Source organism: Lethenteron reissneri, chromosome 65, assembly GCF_015708825.2.
Source record: "Lethenteron reissneri isolate LAM-NWPU_2019-01 chromosome 65, ASM1570882v1, whole genome shotgun sequence".
In the NCBI taxonomy this organism is placed as follows: Eukaryota; Metazoa; Chordata; class Hyperoartia; order Petromyzontiformes; family Petromyzontidae; genus Lethenteron; species Lethenteron reissneri.
The window spans coordinates 4524592-4540498 of NC_083843.1; the positions used below are offsets into that span (position 1 = coordinate 4524592).

The 15907-nt window shown below is 46.7% G+C and overlaps 1 protein-coding gene across 1 annotated transcript; it reads left to right on the forward strand.

Annotated features, from left to right (window-relative positions):
* The first annotated feature begins 636 nt into the window (after nucleotides 1-636).
* On the forward strand, nucleotides 637-14785 carry LOC133359518 (E3 ubiquitin-protein ligase TRIM11-like). The gene is made up of 6 exons (XM_061577936.1): nucleotides 637-1266; nucleotides 1812-1907; nucleotides 3478-3711; nucleotides 3829-3851; nucleotides 9067-9170; nucleotides 12280-14785. The coding sequence occupies exons 1-6, from the start codon at nucleotides 709-711 to the stop codon at nucleotides 12819-12821; spliced, it is 1557 nt and encodes a 518-aa protein (XP_061433920.1). The 5' UTR covers nucleotides 637-708; the 3' UTR covers nucleotides 12822-14785.
* Nucleotides 14786-15907: the final 1122 nt, after the last annotated feature.

A 15907-nucleotide genomic window follows, 5' to 3' on the forward strand; every position in this document is an offset into this window, starting at 1 on the left:
ATAATACGTCTGTTCCTGCAACTTGTTGATTGTGATAGCGTATGCGGGGAGAATGGGACATTGTCGCAAAACAAATGGCAAAGTCGTGTCTATGTGGGCCAAGTCAATTCTAGAAATCGATTCTGGGATTCAAGGCCGAATCGCCTCGTTCTGCAGATCGATTCCAACGTAATCGAACGTCTGTCCGTGCGCCTCCGTCGTTCAAACCAACGCGCCTCCTGCATGAAAACTACGGGAAGTGCAGCGTTCCTCACAGATAAAGTTAGGCGTTTATATATATAATAAATAATACAAGATGGTGGTGGTGATGGACGTGAATGGGAATCGAACTCGGGTCTCTGATGCGTTCGTAGTGCAGCGCTAACGGTACAGACACCGCACCCTAACCTGTGAAGAATGAGTTTATCTCTCTTTACTCATCTCACAAAGGAGCCAACGCAGGTGAATCTCTCCAATTTATATTGACAACAAAGCTCTATTATTTCGATTTAGGGAGGTGCGTACAGTAGCCATGATCACCTTGAGGCTGCTGTTTGCGCACCTCGGGGCACGGGTTCACTTTCCAGGGAGTGTCTCATGATGTCAGTGACGACAATGAAAATATGATTTGCATTTTACTTCCTTCTCCACCGTCGCTATAAGAGAGAGGTCCTGGTCCAGCGTCTCTCTGAGCCACACAGCGAGCGATCCCAGCGAATCCCATGGGTCATGGCGAGTGTGACTCCCAGTGAGAGTGTGGATAGTGAGCTGCGCTGCTCCATCTGCCTGGGCACGTTCGTCTGCCCCTCCACGCTGAGCTGCGGACACTCGTTCTGTCTGCGGTGCCTGGAGGCCGCCTGGGAGACGGCGAGCAGCTTCAGCTGCCCGCAGTGCCGAGCGACCTTCCCTGTGCGACCCCAGCTGAGGAGGAACGTGGCCCTCGCCAACCTGGCAGAGCAGCTCAGAGTTAGTGACGGGATGGCCACGGCCGTCATGTGTGACCACTGCAGTGATGGCCAGACCCCTGCAGTGAAGACCTGCCTGAGATGCGAGATATCCTACTGTTTTTCCCACTACAAGCCTCACGTGGAGAATCCCAGGTTGAGAGACCACGCCGTGGTGGATCCCACTACGAGTTTGGATGAGAGAAGATGCCCTGAGCACAGCGAGGAGCTGAAGTTCTACTGCACAGTAGATAGCAGCCTGGTCTGCTCATCTTGCACCATCGCAGGCGAACACAAAGGACATGATGTCACCACGCTGAAGAAGGAGCATGAGACACGGAAGGTGAGGCCCACGGAGTGAGACACCGCAACACGATCTGACTAATTCTGTCACTCAGCTACACAACATCTGATGAAAAAACAATCATCATGTGTTCATTATCTTCCTTATAAATCTCTACCTGTACAGCTCATCTCCTGCTTGGTATTTTAGGATACAACCTTAGGATGTATTGCATGCCAGGCTCTCAATAAACATAATTCCCTTGTAAAGGACTGAAGTGAATAGAAATGTGAGACTGATATCACAGCCACCTGACAGACAATTTTAATAAATGAAACTTCTAAACTAGACAGCTGTGGGCACATGGGCTCTTGGGTCCGAGTCGGCACAGACACCAAGCCAGCAGGGTTCCAAAATGGCTTCTGTTACAACGAGGCATCAGCTTGCCCACTCCGCGTTCCCCCCCCACTCACAGTCGCCATACAATGGTAGCGTGGAGATGAGGGCCGTCGCTATGGAGGGGTCAGTGTGGAGGGAAGGGCGGTGTAAGTGGTGACTCAGGGGGCTGGAGTCTCCCCCTGCTGACGTCTCGGCTCTCACTACAGATGCACGTAGAGGAGGAGAGGCGAGTGGTGGAGGAGAAGAGGAAGGAGGCGGAGGAGTCCGTGAAGCGGATGGAGGCCACTCGCAAGGAGGCGCAGGTACCGTGTCCGGGTCTGGCTCTTTGACCCAAGTGACCTCCACCCAGTGTGGAAGTCGTGGAGGTCAAATGCATTCAAGCGAATTTCGTGCAGCTTCTTAACTCTGATGCCTGTTACCATAACTATATCTCGATTTAAAGCTTTCGTGACTGCAGGGATGCATCTTCTTGGTTATATAATACAAATAAAACATTATATTTCATTTTGTTTTATTTTTATAATATTGTATTATATTTTATTATGTAAAATTTTTTATTATTTTATTATTTCCCTTATACGTGACTTTACCGAAAGAACCAAGAGACATAACTATATCATTAACTTTCAAACTCAACATTAACTATGAGGGGGTTGCACGTTTACCACATGCAATAGCCACATTGGCGAGTCTGCCACGAGGTCGGGTTACTCGGCATCGCGTCTTCCACTCCTGTGGCAAAAAAAATGTAGAGAGTGCCACTGATTGTCGGGGTGGAGCTGTAGTGCAGCTGTTGCGCTGCATGGGAGGTCGAGCACCGGCACGTATGCAGAGGCAGGCACACCACATAGCTGCACCTCACACCATCCCTAATTGTGTCACCAGGAGTCTATTTTAACAGCTATTTTTATTTTACCAGGTAAGGCCACACTGAGCTATGTAGCTCTTTTCTTCAGAAGGAACCTGAATATCACAAATGATAGCGCAATGACATGGCTTATCAGGTGGAAATTGATAGCAGACAAATGCTCAAAATACTGTACTCGAAACGCTTGCTTGAACCCAGAGACACTCTTTGGCTCTACGGCTTGTTCACAGCAGATAACGAATGCCTTAAACTCTAAACCCGAGTCGCACTCGAGGGAAAACCCGATCTGGATTACACCGATTCTAAATGTGGAGGGAAAAGCTGGAGTACTTGGAGAAAAATTCACACGACCACAAGGAGAGAGACGCAGACTCCAAATATACAGCAGGAATGAGGGTCGTGATCGAACTCACGACCCCCTGTACACCAGGTGAGGTAATTACCATCTCGCCACATCTCGTCAGACCCACGAGGGGGCCCCCACCAGACTCCGAGTGCCCGAGTCTCAACATCCACGACCCCAGCACCCTCTAGGGGAGAAACAAGAAAATAGCCGCACCACTCTTGCCCCATTGGCATGGATCGACTCAGTCCCATTAGCCCCTCGTCACTGGGGCATGATTCACCACTAGAGAATATTTTATTATTTTACCAGGTAAGGCCCACTGAGCTGTGTAGCTCTTTATTGTATGCAATTTGGCTAGCACAAATGATAGCTCAACCAAGTGGCTGATTGTAACATGGAAATTGACGGCAGCCAAATACACTGAACGAGCGACGTTGATTCTAAATGTGGAGGTAAAAACCGGAAGAACCAGCGAAAGTCCATGCTACTACAGAGAGAACAAACTCCAAATATACAGGCGTCAGTGTCGGGATCTAAACCGCGACCTGATGTATACCAGGAGAGGGAGTCAACATCTCCGAGCAACCGCGGCGCCGACACGCACACACGGAGTGGCTCATGGCTCAGGGAGCCAATCGTGGTTCCCGCATCTCTGCAGCAATCGGTGGCCGGGATCAGGGGTCGCATCACGGGCAAGTTCGCCCGCCTAAGGAAGGCTCTGGACGAGGACGAGAGGGAGACTCTACGTCGGGTGGCCGTGAAAGAGCGCGAGCTGCTGTCCCGGATCGACGAGGACATTGCTCGTCACAAGCGGGAGATCGGCGAGCTCCAGGTGGCGGCCACTCGCCTGCACGTTCTGCAGCACAAGAGGGACTCGCTCGCCTTCCTGCAGGTGGGGAGTGCCTCTGTGGAGACGTCAATGGTGTCCAGAATAACAGAGAAGGCAGCGGCAGGGGGACTCATGGTCCAAGGGTAGAGACGTCACTCATGATCTCTATCTCTTCCACAGGGGCACCTGGAGGAGACGCGCAGGTATGATCCTTAACGTACCACGGTTAAACACTCACAACACAGGATGTGTGTGTTAGACACACCGGTTGTATGTGAGACATGGGCTGCGTGAGACATTGGCTGTGTCAATTTAACACGAAGGATTTCGCGACCAATAGTATTAGGCCGCTGTACGTGAGCTGTATCGTTCAGTTTCGTTCCGAAAAACGGGGCACTACTTTTTCTTTTGCTCAATATGTTCAACGTTAATAAAAGGTATCCAAGCAAAAAGTTCTCCACGCATTATCCTGCAGTTAATGAGAAAAGTGTAATTTATTGGCGCACTATATTGACTGCGTATTGAGACATATAAAACTGTTGAGCTAGATTTTCAACCAATCAGCATCGAAAATGTAAGTAGGTCAGAGCAAAAATCAAGCCAATATCACTACGCACATGTAAACATGGAGGAGGACTTAAGCAGCGCAGCTTCATCTGATAGCGGCGATCAAGCTCGATTAACACAGGTATGTTTACTCACTTGAATTGAATGTTATGCAAGTTAATATATTGCCAACTGGGTTTATAATTTATTCTTCATATCTTTAATATAGGACTTCTTCGTGAGGCAGCTCAAATGAAATCAGATGAGAGCATTCTGACACACATTCGTGGGAAAGACTGCATTGCAATTGAGGTCCGATACCACAAATCCTGCTATCGAGATTACACAAGATTTCTCAGCAAAACTGAAAAACATATAGGTAGGTAAAAAAAAAATGTTTGTTCACAAATCTGTGGGGTCACTCCAATTACATTTACATATTGCGTGTGAATGCAATGTAATTCCATAATCAAATTTTTTCTCTATAGAAGGTAGGGCTTTAAATATACATGTCCTATCTAATGCTCTGACTGGAGCCTTCACTTAGCAACAGTGAGACGTATGCTGGCATTGTATTTTGCATATGACCGCCAAAATTATGCAAGGTACCTATCAGCATATTGGGTCGAGATGATCAATCTTCCAAATACTCATCCACACTGTTATGAAGAAGTTACTGCAAAAGGAAACTGGACAGTACAGCGTAAGGATGCTAACAGGTTCTCATCCATAGCTTGTGACCAAGCAATAGAACAAACCTGCAACCGTGATTCAAAGACCAAAGGCGGCATAACTGGGATAACATTGAACAGAGGTGCCGTCCAGCAATGGATACTGTCTCATCCTGAACGTTCTGCAATCACAAGGCAGTGTGAAATGATGGCTGGAATGCAACATGAAGAGAGGGGTCATAAAGAGTTGGATGCAACAAGAATTGCAAAAGACAATGCTGCTGTTATATCTTTGGTTTCAGCGGTTGAGTCTATGATCAATCCCTTGCTGCCTCGTGAAGATCTTGTAGGTATTAGCTCTGGTGTTGTTGCTACAAAGACTGTCAGAGATGACATACAAAGTGCTTGTGATAAAGGTGAAACAGCTCTGAAAATTTTCATCCAAGATCGAGTCCAGTCATCAAAAACAGACTTCTTCTCTCCAATAAAGTCATTGAAGCTCACTACGTTTGGGGATCAAATGAAGAAATCATCAGAGACAAAAGATGGAAATCAAGTCATTCTAAAAAATGACAGGAGACTCTTTGCACGACTGTTAGTGATAAGTCAATCCCTGTCTGTAAACTTGAAAGAGATTCTGACATATTCACTTGGCAATATCTCATCCCCGCTAGCAAGCAGTGATGGTTCATTAGCCAAAACAAATAAGGCTGCTTTTCTAGCTTGTTTAGGATCAAAGAACAAGGACTGTCATGTGAACAAGACTGTTGGTGATAATGGTGCATAGATGGCATGGCATTGATCAGGAGTCTCAAGAATATACCAGACACATTCGGTGAGCTTGCTGATGATCTTCTTCAACTTATGATTAAGATGGGTAGAAAGTTCAGTTGTCCAAGGGTCGATTTTGTCATTGATCGCTACCCGGCAGTGAGCATCAAAAATGCTGAACGATCAAGACGTGCTGTTGCTGGACAACAATTACTGCAAAAATACAGCATCAAGCAGAAGACTCCAAGTCAGTGGACCAAGTTTCTAGCCAGTGGTGAAAATAAAAAAGCCTTGACAGACTTTCTCTTTGAGACATGGAGAACTGTGCCTTTACAAGCAGCTGGAAAAGACATAGCTATCTTTGTGGCACACAGAAATGTATGTCATCAACTCACTCTTAAAGATGGCATTATGTCTGTCAAAGAGGTAGAATCTTTGACTTGTGACCATGAAGAAGCAGACACGAGGCTCCTACTTCATGCAAAACATGCCTGGAGTGAACTTTATAATAAGATAATCATCTAGAGTCCTGACACTGATGTTGCTATCATTTCACTTTCAATAATGGCTAAGCTTCCCTCAGCAAAGATGTACTTTCTGACAGGAACAAAAGACAGGCAAAGAATGTTAGATCTCCAGGCTATTGGTTCTGCTTTGGGTCCTTCACTAACAGAGGCACTGATAGGACTACACACATTCACTGGCTGTGACTCAACTAGTTCCTTTTATGGGAAAGGAAAAGAGAAACCACTAAATATAGTGTCTGGAAATGCAGAGTACGTCCGTGCATTTGTTGCTCTTGGGAGGCAATTTGAAATGGACAGCACCACATTTGTGACCATAGAACGTTTTGTGTGTGAGCTGTATGGGGAAAAGGTATCAGATGTTAATTTGGCCAGATACAATAGGTTCTGTGTCCAGGCCTCTTCCGAACAGGCATTACCTCCAACAAAAGATGCACTTACAGAGCACTTCAAGCGTGCTAACTACCTAGCTGCAATCCACAGGAGAGCATTGGATCCTTTTATAAATGCTCCCAGTCCAGACGGCTTTGGATGGATTGTCAAGGATGGTGATCTCATCATATCATGGATGACTAAAGATCCAGCTTCTCAACAGATTTTGGGGTCACTCCACTGTGGGTGTAAGTCTCGTACTTGTACAGGTGGAAGGTGCTCATGCCACAAGGCTGACCTGGCCTGCACTGACCTATGTAAATGTGTTCATTGTGACAATGTGAGATTAACTGAGGATATTGTTTCATGTGAATCTGATAGTGAGGACAGTGATCTTGATATTTAGTGATGTGTATATGATAATAAAATTAATATAGGACATATATATTTAATATAAATCAATCAAAATTCAATCTTGTTTACAATAATAATTGCTGTGAATATGTACATGTAAGTGCAGTTGCTGCTCATGTATGCGAATTGACAATTCACCATTAAATGTGTTATTTTGAAAAGTGCTTTTTTATATATTATATTTTGTCTTAATTATATTTGTTATTCAGATTTTACCTCAAATATTACCTTTCAATTGGAACAACATAATGAGAAGTAATTTGGATGTTAATGCTACAGCAGAAGTTTTCTTGATAATCTTATCATGTTTACTGTGCATAGATAGCAACTTCAGGTATATCACACATTTCAAACTGGTTAATTTTGTACTTCAAGTGGTAATTCTGCATTTTTGGGTTTATATGATTAACAGGTTTAAAAGTGCAAAATTCCCTATGGTTTCCCTTTTTTCAAAATGGGCACCTTTAGCATCATTTTTCTCAAAAACTGCAAGGTTGTGTGCGGAGAACTTTTTCCTAAGGAATCTCTATATATTTCTGATGTTAAATATTAAAAAAGTAGGTAGTGCCCCACTTGGTGGAACGAAACCCTATTTCTAGGCCTCTTTTAGGCTACCGACAGCGGCCTATATTCATAATATAGGTTTTTGGGTAAGATCGCGTTATTTATAAATGTGTCGTAACCCTCCACCACCCGACATGGCCAAACAGTAAAAAATGTGTGACGTTTACAAAGGACAAAATAATTCAGTTCTTTAGCCCCCCGGTGTGTTGAAGAGAGAATCAACATCAGTTAAAATTTGAGTACGACGTTTCGCTGGTAATTACATCCAGCTTCATCGGAAGCGTATTATTAAATAAAATATATAATACAATTACAATTCCTTATAAGGGAAACAAATCCCAATGAACAACAATTGCATTGATTACCAATCTATATAATTACAATCCCCCCACCCTCTCCGCCTCGAATCACTGCACCAGAATGAATTAAATGATGACGTCATCCTGCTTCTGTTCTATTTAAAACCGGGAGCAAGAGGTGCTCTTCACCATGCTTGTCCGATGAAGCTGGATGTAATTACCAGCGAAACGTCGTACTCAAAAATTGTAAATATTATGGTTTCACGCTTCAACACACTGGTGTGCTAAAGCAGTGAACTATTTGTCTTTTGTCAACGTGACATTTTTTTACTGTTTGGCCGTGTCGGGTGGTGGAGGGTTACGACACATTTATAAATAACGCGATCTAACCCAAAAACCTATATTATTGGCTGTGTGAGACACGTGCTGTGTGTGAGTCAAGGGCTGTGTATGAGACACTGACTGTGTGTGAGACACTGGCTGTGTGTGAGACACGGGATGTGTGTGAAACACGGGCTGTGCGAGACACGGCTGTGCGAGACACGGGCTGTTTGTGAGACACTGGCTGTGTGTGATACACGGGCTGTGTGTGAGACACGGGCTGTGTGACACACGGCTGTCTGTGAGACACTGGCTTTGTGTGAGATACGGGACGTGTGTGAGACACGGGCTGTGTGAGACACTGGCTGTGTGTGAGACACGGGCTTTGTGTGAGACACGGGCTGAGTGAGACACGGGCTGTGTGTGAGACACGGGCTGGATACGAGACACTGGCTGTGTGTGAGACACTGGCTGTGTGTGATACACGGGCTGTGTGTGAGACACGGGCTGTGTGACACACGGCTGTGTGTGAGACACTGGCTTTGTGTGAGATACGGGACGTGTGTGAGACACGGGCTGTGTGAGACACTGGCTGTGTGTGAGACACGGGCTTTGTGTGAGACACGGGAGTTGTATGAGATGTGGGCTGTGTGCGAGACACGAGCTGTGTGTGAGACACGAGCTGTGTGTGAGACACGGGCTAAGTAAGACACGGGCTGTGTGTGAGACACGGGCTGGATACGAGACACTGGCTGTGTGTGAGACACGGGCTGATTGAGACACGGGCTGTGTGAGACACGGGCTGTGTGTGAGACACGGGCTGTGTGTGAGACACGGGCTGTGTGTGAGGCACTGGCTGTGTGTGCTATGAATGCTGAGTCTTCCATTGCATTTGTTGAAAGAGTCTGTGTGTGATGCTGTTGGTGGTTGTCGCAGGAGAGAGATCCCAAACGAATCTGCAACCCCACCTCCCACTTCACTGGACGCCACCACGATCCGCTTCCTTGAAAGGGTCGCGAACAGATTTCTGCCTCTCATCTGTGAGTTCCTCAGTCTTGCATCTGCGTGTCCCGCTGCGTTGCACTGCACTTCTGTGCTCCTCACCTTCATCAACATTTCATTTTAATTTCCCAGGTAAGGAACCCACTGTACCATTTAGCTCTTTTGTCGCCAAGCGACCTGATTGTCACAAATGACAGCTCTACGAAGTGGCTCATCACGTGGATATTTATGGCAGCAGCCAAATCCTCTGAATGCAAATTGATTATAAATGTAGAGGGAAAAACGCGAGGAACCAGGGAGAAATCCAAGCCACCACGGGGAGAGAGACGCAGACTCTGAAAGAGAGCGACATGGATCAGTGCACTCTACCTGGTGAAATAGAATAAAATCTTGATTTGAAGCTTTTGTGGCTGAAGGAATTCATACTCTTTGGTTATTTCGGTAAAGTCACGTAGGTAGAGAAAATATAAAATTAAAAATATTAAATCACGACGTTTCGATCACAACACAAGCAATCTTCATCAGGTGAGACAACTACGGCAAGAACACTGCTGAAGTATGCGAGAGAGCTGCCGTGACAAGAGTGTGAGACACTGGTATAAGCTAAGCAATCATTGGAAGGACGTTATTAACCAGGTTAGTCATAACTTGCTGTGATGTTTCCATCCTGCCTGCCGTTTGGCTGTTACCCTCCGACTCTCTGAGTTGTATTACCCTGTTAGATGCCCTTGCTTTAACGGGCTACGGTATCACTAACATGGCCGCCTTTTGCTCCCTTAGCCTAGATGTATCGATGGCTCTTGCTGTTTCATGGGCTGTTTGTCTCACTGGCTCAGCCATCATAGCCCTTTACATGCTTTCCTCTCACAGCGCCGCGGCCAACGCTGCAGATCCTGTGGCCCTCGATGTGCTTCTGTACCCGGTTCTCTGACTTTGACATGCTAATATCTTACATTAACAGCTTAAAATATGTTCACACCAACGTAACCACCTCCACGCGGCGATCTCGACTTGGTGTTCTCTCTGCGATCTTACATTAATATGCTAATCTCCAACATTAACATAGCCACCTCCGCGTCCCCATCCTGGAGGCCCCTCTCCGATCTACATTTACATGCTAATTTCTCACATTAACATCACTAACACAGCTTCTCTCCCCCCTTCCATCGATTATCTATGCCCCACCCCCCTCTCTGTCCCCCCTTGCCTCCCCCCTTTCTTATTTCTGCCCCACCCCTATCTCTACCCATATAACCTCTTGTCACGGCAGATCTCTCGCCTACTTCGGCAGTGTTCTTGCTGTAGTTGTCTCACCTGATGAAGATTGCTTGTGTTGCGATCGAAACATCGTGATTTATTATTTTTTATTTAACCAAAGAGTATGAAATAATATTCGTTTAACAGTTTCAATATTCTACTAAACCAAACTGCTGGGTACTGGGGCAAGTGCTCATAGCGAGCAGCAGCACCTATGAAGACCTGTACGGCACACGAGGGGGTGGGTGGCCAGCACCACGCCCGGCCGCCTTTGTCTCCCTCGTCGAATGTTTACACATCACACCAGCAGAGGGCAGTGCAGCGTGAACTATTGTACTGCACCTCTACGCTTCTACGTTCACCATCGCCAACGCGCACCGATGAGAGTGGTGAAGTATGGTCAAATAACCCCCCCCCCCCCCCCCCACGACGTGCACGGTGCGGGGAGGTAGTATAGTGGTTAGCGCTACGCTGCGCTACAAACCTGGGGATCCAATTTCCAATCCCGCTCACGGCCAACATCAGTGAAGATTAGCTGAACTGGTCCAGGGCCTCCCCTAGGTCGACTCAGCCTCAAATGAGTACCTGATGCGATGTGTAAACATCGCCACTAGGGAGACAAAGGCGGCTAGGGGTGGTGTTGTTCACCCAACCCCCTCGTGTGCCATGCTGGCCTTCATAGGTGCTCGCTAACAGCACTTGCCTCTACAGTCTATTTACGGCTATACGGGGGATCTTTGTCTTTTTGCGTGTGAGGCTGTAGTGGCTATTGTACAGGCATCGTGTTTGTAGAGAGACGATGTGAGAGTGGCATCAACGTCGTGCTGGCATCATCACCACTGTTCACTGCCACTGCACACACACCCATGGTCATGTTAGTGTATTACTAATTTTATTTATTCATAAGAGGTTTTTGGGTTAGATGGCGTAAATATTTAAATTTGTCGTCAAAAGCCACCACCACCCAACACAGCCAACTAGTGAGGGTTGTCACATAAACAGAACGTGGCCAATGCGCCACTAGTACAGCACACCGGTGTGTCGAAAAACCAAGCCACAAAATTTACATACTGAGTATGACGTTTCACCAGTAATTACAACTAGGTTCATCAGCGACATCCAGATTTGTGGAGAAGTCTTACTGTTTCGTTTCTTATAATGAGGCATAGATGTGTTGACCCTTCTGCGCTCTTACACAATATTGGGGTGGGGGGGGATTACTGAGGCAACGTACATTATGCATGTGCATTATGCGAGCTCTTTGAACTTGTCCTTCCTGTTTATTGTGTTTATTAAAATAGCCCTACCAACGGTAATCCCTATTGAAGTACGATGCCCTTTGTAGGCATGCATTTAAATAATGTATTATTTGAAGATTCGCTTCCACACAGCACTAAGAAGGTAGCTATGTCGGGTGGTGGCGGGGTTTTAACGACACATTTACATATTTACGCAATCTAACCCAAAAACCTCTCTTATGGATAATAATGGTCATGAATGCCAACGTGTTAAACTGCATATTAGTATGTGTACACTAATACTAACGAATACTAGTATGTGTACACTAATACTACGAATATCGATAAGTGTACACAGATATTAACGAATATTTGTATGTGAACACTAATACTAACGAATATTAGTGTGTGTACACTAATACTAATGAATTTTAGTCCTGTATGCATTTGTCATATGCGTGATGATCACAGTGATACGTATCAATGTATCACGTATTGCGGTATGACCACAACAACACAACAGACAACACAACACCAGCGTGTGTGTGTGAATATGCCACGTGTGTGTACATGCCGTGTGCACTGCTCGTGCCGCTACTGCGAACGCGTTGCCATGACCGCTGTGCGGGGGTCGTCGCTGTCCTCACCGCAGATGGATGCTCACCGACTCTGGACAAAAACTCAGCCTACGACTACCTCCAAATTTCCTCGGATCTCAGGACGGTGACACTGAGCAATGTCCCTCAGGGTCGCCCCCATCACCCACACCGCTTTGATGTCTGTCACCAAGTCCTGTGCTCTGAGAGCTTCTCGTCGGGTCAGCACTACTGGGAGGTGGACGTGGGGCGTATGGGTTGGTTTCAGGTTGGAGTAGCGTATGGGACGATCCCACGGAGAGGGAATGGTGCTGAGTGCCGCCTGGGAGGGAGTGACGTCTCCTGGTGTCTACTGAAACGTGGCGACAGATTCTCAGTACGGCATGGCGGGGTAGAGACCTCAATGTCGGTGCTGGAGCCTCCGCAGAGAGTCGGGGTTCATCTGGACTGGGACGCGGGGCTGCTGTCGTTTTACAGCACCGAATCCATGGCGCCGTTGCACTCGTTTCACCAAACCTTCTCTCAGCCCTTACATCCTGGACTGGGATTGGGTTGGGGTGCCTCAATGAGGATTGTGGATCTGAGTGGCGCGTCCTGAGAGAGGTGAACGTGAACAGTGCAGAGGGCAGACACCACGCCGCACGGCGCTCGCCACCCTCGTCATCGTCACGTGCAGCGCCACGCCCGTGACTGGCTGGTGGCTGTCGGTGGCTAGGGGATGCGTGGCTCTTCATCACAACGGGGGGGCTGAGCGTAAACAATCCTCACAACCTTCCTTGGGAGTTGAGGGGTGATAAAATAAGTACCGCTGTGTGTGTGAAGCCAACGTGGATGTTTCGGTAAAGTCTTCATCCCGGGGTTGAACAGCCACGCCCTGTCTTCACACCCCGCTTATATCTGCTGCGGCATGGTTGGCCCTGCCCCAGGCCACGCCCCCTTTCTCGATCCTTCTGGAAGGTCCGGGTCCCCAACCACGTGACCACCAAACTCTCCCCTGGGGCCTCTGTCCCCCCTTTGTCCGGACACGTGTCCTGTTGGGTTCATGCAGAGTGTCATGGCCTGACACAACCTCCGTGACACCCACCTACAGCCCCCATACAGAGCCAACACAGTAGTGACGTCATATGTTCCTATGCTCGTACAGTCCTGACACAGTAGTGATGTCGTATGGCACTACACTTGTATCATACTGTTTGGGTCTTTTAGTAAAGTCACGTAAAAAAATAAAAGAAAAATCACGACATTCCGATCGCAACACAAGCAATCATCTTCAGGTGAAAAAGAGGGTGAAATCTGCTGAGGCAGGCTGTTTATAAAGGTTTAGAGATGGGCGGGGCAGCTAATGCCAATGTAGGAGCGAGTAGGAGATAAAATTTTGAGGAGCGAGTAGTAGACGGAAACTTGCTTATAAATGTAAGCTCGGCGAGGGCCCAGACGATGTAGTAGCAAGCTGCCATTTACTAACACACCTAACGGTTGGCTGTGTTAGTGAATGTAACTCAGAGAGTCGGAAATAACTGCTAACATCAGCAGGTAGGATGGAAACATCACAGCCAGTTAAGACTTAACCTGGTTAATGATTGCCCAGTTTGTATCCATCTTCTCGGTTGAAGTTGTGTCTGTGTTTATATATCTATATGGCTTTATGAACAAATCTTTGATGCTAGCCAGTGGGCTTGCAGAGTACCTTCGTCTTGGAAAATTTAATTTCGTGTGAACCCACAGCGTGAAAACAATGATCGGCAACGGCAGAGGTATTGGTCCTACCATGTTTCAGATCTACCTTGTGTTCACGAACACGGTCCGAGACATGTCGTTAAGTTTTCCCAATGTAACTACTGCAGCAAACACAACTTAGTTTGTAGACACTGGGGTATTGCATGTCAGGGATCACATCCTTCACAGACGGGACCAGGTCACGAATTGTATGTACTGTGTTGAATCGAATCTGGATCTTGTGTTTGTTCATGATTTTGGAAATATTTTTGGTGACCCCTGCTATGTATGGCAAGATGATGGTTTTGATTGGGTCCTCAGATGGTTCTCTCCCCACGGTTGGAGTGACAGCTTTGCGGATTGTGTGGTCCGAATATCCATTCATCTTGAGGGCTTGGTGTACGTGCTCCAGCTCACTGGCTAGGTGGTGCTGTTCGGAGATGCAATGGGCCCTATGGTGTAGGGTTTTGATGAGGGTAGCTTTCCTGTAGACAGTGTCCCAATGAGCCATCTGGTCTCTTTTCGATTAAAACATCCAAGAATGGTAGCTTGCCATCCTTTTCCATCTCCATGGTGAATTTGATGGCTGGGTGTATGGAGTTGATGTGGTTGAAGAATAGGTTCAGTGCTGGCAGGCCATGTGGCCAGATGACGAACGTGTCATCTACATAGCTCTTCCACAAGGAAGGACGTAGGGTAGATGCCTGGATTTAACCGCCTCTTCGTGGAGGGTTTCCACACAACTATTAGCCTGCAGTCACGAAAGCTTTTAATCAAGATTTAACTGCCTCTACACAGAGGGTTTCCACACAACTATTAGCCTGTATCGTTGATTCTACAATAAAAATACTGAACACAAACAACAACAATTTAGTTGTGTACAGCGTCATTCGTGCTCACTGCATCCCGCAACGCTGTTCATTAATTAAACACGAGGACCAAATCCTCTACACAGCCACTGCAAAGCAAATTATATCTACAAATTAATAAATAAATCAAGAGATGGCGACAAACACAAAAGGCGCCATCAATGTCCGAGCTGTTCTGCTGCGTCGTGGACGTGGTGACGTCAACACGCACGCTGCCCCCACGCCCGCCCCTCACCATTGCACCATCTGTGAACACAAAGAGCTTCACAGCTCATCGGATTCCTCCTGCACTACAAACACAGATTCTGATACTCTGGATTCCCGCCACTGATGGAGTCCAGCGTTGGCGGCGACAACAAAAACAAACAGGCACTGAGGGGCAACCTGCAGAAGGCGGTTGAGCAACAACAACAACAACCACCGCAACAACTTCCACCACCACAATAACCACAACAACTACCACCACCAGGCGTGAACGTCACCCAATTGACAGGGACTGGGAACTAAAAAGAAAAATCGGCCCCAGGCATTTTGTAAACATGCCACACACAAATTTGGGGGGATTCTCATTCCCGTGGACAAGCTACAAGGTGAGTCGCGCATATTAACAGCTCCTTTAAAACATATATAGATATTACTGTTTACTAATTTGAATTATCTTCTTGGTTCTTTCGGTAAAGTCACGTTCTAACAAGAGACCGGACCCACACACCAAAAAGCTAGACGTTAACAAAGTCGTAATTAATCGCAGTAACAGTTCTGTTTCTGATGGTCTGAAATCCGTTTTAGCTAAAGGACTAAACTTTGCAGTCACACCTAGACACATACCAGTTAATGATATCATTGCCCGAGTAGATGTGGCTCTCAAGGGCCTGGGTCACATTGCTGCAGACGTAGCAAGATCTGAAATCGCTGCAACCCTCAAAAACGCTAATATGCCAGCTAGCAACATCAGCAAAGATGAGCGTTTTGAATTAGCTCAATTAAAAAAGAGGGATGGCATTGTCATCCTCTCAGCCGACAAAGGCAATGCCACTGTCATCATGGACAAAATAGAATACAACAAAATTCAAGAACTACTCAACGATGGCAGCTATAT